The sequence below is a fragment of the Macadamia integrifolia genome, chromosome 1 (genome assembly GCF_013358625.1).
Source record: "Macadamia integrifolia cultivar HAES 741 chromosome 1, SCU_Mint_v3, whole genome shotgun sequence".
Taxonomy (NCBI): domain Eukaryota; kingdom Viridiplantae; phylum Streptophyta; class Magnoliopsida; order Proteales; family Proteaceae; genus Macadamia; species Macadamia integrifolia.
Window position 1 is genome coordinate 11,395,494 of NC_056557.1, and position 4,740 is coordinate 11,400,233.

At 40.2% G+C, this 4,740-nt stretch overlaps 1 protein-coding gene across 1 annotated transcript; it reads right to left on the bottom strand.

The window, feature by feature from the left end:
• Positions 1-1,674: 1,674 nt before the first annotated feature.
• Positions 1,675-3,162, bottom strand: LOC122063164 (protein MEI2-like 6). The gene is made up of 4 exons (XM_042626898.1): positions 2,552-3,162; positions 2,221-2,340; positions 1,985-2,126; positions 1,675-1,883 (listed from the first exon to the last, which is right to left on the bottom strand). The coding sequence occupies exons 1-4, from the start codon at positions 3,160-3,162 to the stop codon at positions 1,710-1,712; spliced, it is 1,047 nt and encodes a 348-aa protein (XP_042482832.1). The 3' UTR covers positions 1,675-1,709.
• Positions 3,163-4,740: the final 1,578 nt, after the last annotated feature.

Here is a 4,740-nt window from a genome sequence, read left to right on the forward strand (position 1 = left end):
TTTTTTTTTTTTTTTAATCTTATTATCCTTTGTTCGAACATGATTTTTTTATCTTATTATCCTTTGTCCGAACTAATCCAATGATAGGATATCAATTCAACGATACGATATGGTACCAATTCCAATCCACAGGAGTAGACAGTGGACTGTGTGACCGAATGGGTATGGCAATAGAGATGAAGGAATGGCGTTTCTTTTGAATTTTACTTTTTGTAGTCATAATTACATATCTTCTACTTCTAGTCATCTTGATTTGATGATGACCAGCTTTTCATACACTACTCTTTCATATTGATTTGATAGATTCGATGGTCACTTTCTAGTCTACCAGAAAAAAATGGTCATTTTAAAACTTTCATTCTTTTTTCCCATTTTATTTTTTATACTTATTTTATTGCTGTTACTTTTGTCTCAACATGATACGAGAGGGCGTACGGTTGCTATCAGGTAGGACCGTAGGTGTACTAGAGACATAGCACTCCAAAAAGACGTTCCTGTCCCTAGATGGATTAGCAGTGCATATATTTCCACGGAGGCAGGAGTTTGTGCAGTAACCACACGACCAGATAGCATTTTTTCTGAAAGCTATACCGTGCCTAAACTCCTCCCATAATTGAAATGTATTATTTTCTAATTGCCCCTGAAAGGTGAATAACAAATCTGCTAGATTTTATGAAACAACTAACGTATGCAGAGATATCCAATTCCAATAACAAGATAAAAGTGTACATATATATATATATATATATATATGTGCAGAGAGATCCAATTCCAATAACAAGATAAAAGTGTACATATATATGTATATATAAGGCCAATCCAATGCATAAAGCTCCCACATGTGCAAGGTCAAAAGCCAAGAACTACACACGCCTTACCCGCGTATGTCAAGAGACAGTTTTGATCACTTAATCACCAAATATATACTCATATACAATAAGTCTATGATATATGATACACATAATTGCGATATGAAGCTTTTAGTGGTTTTTTTTTTTCTGGCAAATAAAATAAATGTTCCATGATAATGATCATAACCCCAAGCAAAAGCCCGCTCAAAACGGCATTTCAACTAAACTGACTAGCAATACATAGGCATCTCAACTCAAACCCAAAACCAGCCTGAATGCTGATGGGGCAACGGCTTTCTCCCACTAGGCCACCAACACTAGGCCACCAACCCCATTGGCAGCTTTTTCATTTTCAGGTGTTAGCTTTTACCTTAACCTAGAAAGGTAATTAAGAAAGAAGAAACCTATTTGAAGACATTCTTCATTAACATAAATCACATTAACAGTACTAGAAAAACTTCAGGAAGTGCTTGTTTAACTACAATATACTGAGTCACCAACACACTTGAGTAATTAGCAACAATTCACACACACTACCCATGTTTACACTTCCTTCCCCGGTGCATCATTGGCTCTGAACCAATGTAAACGCACTCAGGGACGGAATTAAAACACAGGTTTCCCACTTTACCTCTCATAATTAAACCTAAAAACTAGTGTGCAACAACATATTACAACTGAGAAAGAAAACCCCAATCTTAGGTACCCTTTCCGGAGAGGTTTTTTCCACCACTGTTTTAACCACTTACAAGCAAAAGATTCCACTTCATTGCATTAAAAGCTACTAATGAAATGAAGGTAAATCTTGAGCCCTGGTCCAAAGTCTACTCAGAAGGGTAAAGTAGTCACTTCGTCCTGTCACACAGCTGAGAAGAAGCGTCTGTTCGTTTTTTCAGAAATAGATCCGACGACGGAAGGAGAGGGGCACCGGGAAGAGCCATTACGGGGTGGCGAGAACTGAACCGGCAAGTACTTATCTGTATCACATGGGAACTTGGATCTCTGAAAAAGGGCTACCAATCCTTCTCTTCCCTGAGATCCAAAAACAAAGAAAACCCAATACATATATAGAAAAGGATACTATTTAAAAACACATAAGCAGAGAAAAGGATAGTGCTAGTGTAGGAAAGGACCTGAATACGAGCATCGTCAATATTACAGATCTTCTTTGATGCAAAAAGATGCCACTTGTGACCATTAAACGAAGTTTTGAACCTATCTGCTGCTTCCTTACTTGTGAAGTTCACGAATGCATAACCCTTGTTTACCCCAGTCCTGATGAAGGAATTAATTATTCCAACGATTAAGAACTCAAAGAAAAAGCTCAAATGAAAGATTAGAAAGGGTAAAAGTAGAGTATATTAAGTACCTGAAATCAATAGGAAGATACACAAAATCGTATGCTGACAGAGATGAACTCGATCCCAACTTGATCTTGGCGTTCTCTTCTATGCAGTGCTTGTCCAACAAGTCTATCAGCATCTCCCTACTGATGTATAATAAATTATCAGCATATATATATATATATAGAGAGAGAGAGAGAGAGAGAGAACATTCCTTTGTTTCCAGCTACTAAGGAAAACCCAAATGGAACTTCATTCGACAGAAAGCTTTGGAGATTATATGATGCATGTATCATAATGTACACAAGGATGCACGAAATTACTAGCGAGAGAGAGAGAGAGAGAAAGAGAGAGTACCTGAGCTTGCTGGGAATATGTCTTATCATAACCGAGCAGCCAAGAAGATGAAGCGGAGGAGAAGAAGAAGCTTTGGTTTGGGGAGGAAGGGGATGATCTGGGTTCCTTCCATGATTAACAAATCTGGGAATCGATGCCCGCCGACATTTTCGGACCCTGTGAAACCCACTTCGAAAACCCTTGAAATCAGCTGGTAAAACCCTACTCTTGCACCCATTGACTCTTTCTTTCTTTGCCTCTCTCGCCTCCAAACCACTCTCAACCCTCTCCTTGGTGATATTTCTGGCGGCAGAGGAGGCGGTGGCTGTGGCTGTGGCGGTGCTGTAGACATACGTGGGAGCAGGAGGTACGAGCGAAGGCGGATCGTCGTGGTTAATTGGGGAATAATAATGGTAGCCTGTCATAAATGGGAAACAGTTAAGAGGAGGAGGGTGAAGCCATGGTGGCTGTGTTGGTGATGTTCCTATAAATGGCGGTGGAGGAAGTGGAGGAAGTGGTGGAAGTTCCAGTCGCAGTTGCGGCAGCTTTGGATGAAACGACGGCCAAAAGGGATGAGCAAAGGGGTTCAGAGGTTGAGGTTGAGGTTGAGGCTGAGGCTTTCTATTCCACATAGTTATGTCCAGGCACGACCAAGTGAAAGATAAGAAATGATGAGAAAAGGAGGAGACGCCCGTTGGAGATCATCCACCCTTGCCCCTCCTCTGTGAAAACAACAATGAAAGATGGGATCGAGTTTCTGAGCCTCTAAGGACTGAGTGAGTTTCTCTTTCATGCATGGACCGAACAAGACATTGTTATAAGGAGAACCAAAGACAGAGATATCTACCGTCGGATCAGTACATGTCACATCATTCTATGGATCAAGTGGGGCCCAGGAGTGGTTTTTGGATCAGTACATGCCACAGCATTGCATGGGATCTCCGATACTAACGTGGTGCCTATTATTAGAACGATCGAAGGGCCCATGGTCGACCACTCGACGCCGAGAGAGAGAGAGAGATAATGTTACTGTACATCTCACATCATTGTATAGGATCTGCGACTCAGCAGTGGTGTTGTGATGCACTCCTTTGATTTCACGTAAGAACGATGATAGTCTGCCATGGGTGTGGCGGTGTGGTGAGTATTGGATGGTTGAATCGACATCAGTATGCACCTTGATATCGTTTCAATCATCGGATGTTTATCGCACCGCCACACCCACGACAGAGGATGTTTTCACTTTAGAGCATTGTGATCTATTTGTAATTAAGAAATGGAGTTATGTTGTTAATCTAAGTCTATTATCTCCCTGGGAGTATCAGGATTGAGAAATCTTTTGTTTAGGATGAATAAATACAACATACAAAGTCAATCCAATTAGGCAAAAACCAAAACCTTAATCAAACAAACCCAACCCAAAATTAGGGCAACAAAGCCAAGCCCTAAAAATGGGCACGACAAACCAAGACATAGGGGGTAAACAAGGAGTGAGAAGTTGAGGTAGAGCTGCTGAATAATCTTCTTTCAATTTTTTCCGTTAAATAAAAACCCCTTTATTAGATGTGTTTATGCTTAAATCAATTTACACAAACTTTTTGAATTAAATTAAGAGAAAGAGCTCCTTAAAAAGCAGTGTGGCCCCTACATCAACGTGAGACCAATAGGAGTAGGAGTTTCAATAATAATGAAATTTCCACCTTTCATGAAAGTGCATGGAGCAATCATTTATCTCTAAAGCGTTTGAAACTTACAGAAATAGGTAGACCTAATGGTGTATTCATGTATTAAGGTTATGTCCGGTGATGTTTTGTTCTCAAAGAGTGATTTTGGATTATTTTTTGTAATTCCATTTTGGGGGAAGTTATTATGCGTGAAAGAGTACCGTTTGGTAATCATATATTGAGCCATAATAGTTTCTCTCTCTTCGAATCTCTCCTTCAGTCCTTCAGATTTCATTGACACAAAAGCCTGTCGTGGAGCTTCTTGCAAATTGCCCTTTGCTTCTAATATTTCAAATTTTCAATCGTTTCCCCCTTCTTGATCGTGACAAGCTATCAAGACAATGTGAAAAATGGGATCTCTACCATTAGAGAGAGAGAGAGAGAGAGAGAGAGAGAGAGAGTCAAACATGGTGTCTCTACTGTAGGGATCCCTTTCGGCTTCTATCGTCTCTGGACTTGCCATCCTCGAACTCCAAATCCAAGCCA

Bases quoted from the DNA above. Each gene is read 5' to 3' on its own strand.
- LOC122063164 (XM_042626898.1), bottom strand. From the start codon at position 3,162: ATGTGGAATAGAAAGCCTCAGCCTCAACCTCAACCTCAACCTCTGAAC. The intron at 2,341-2,551 runs GTACTCTCTCTT...ATTATACATCAG, and splicing joins CATATTCCCAGCAAGCTCAG to TAGGGAGATGCTGATAGACT. The intron at 2,127-2,220 runs GTACTTAATATA...TTCCTTCATCAG, and splicing joins TATCTTCCTATTGATTTCAG to GACTGGGGTAAACAAGGGTT.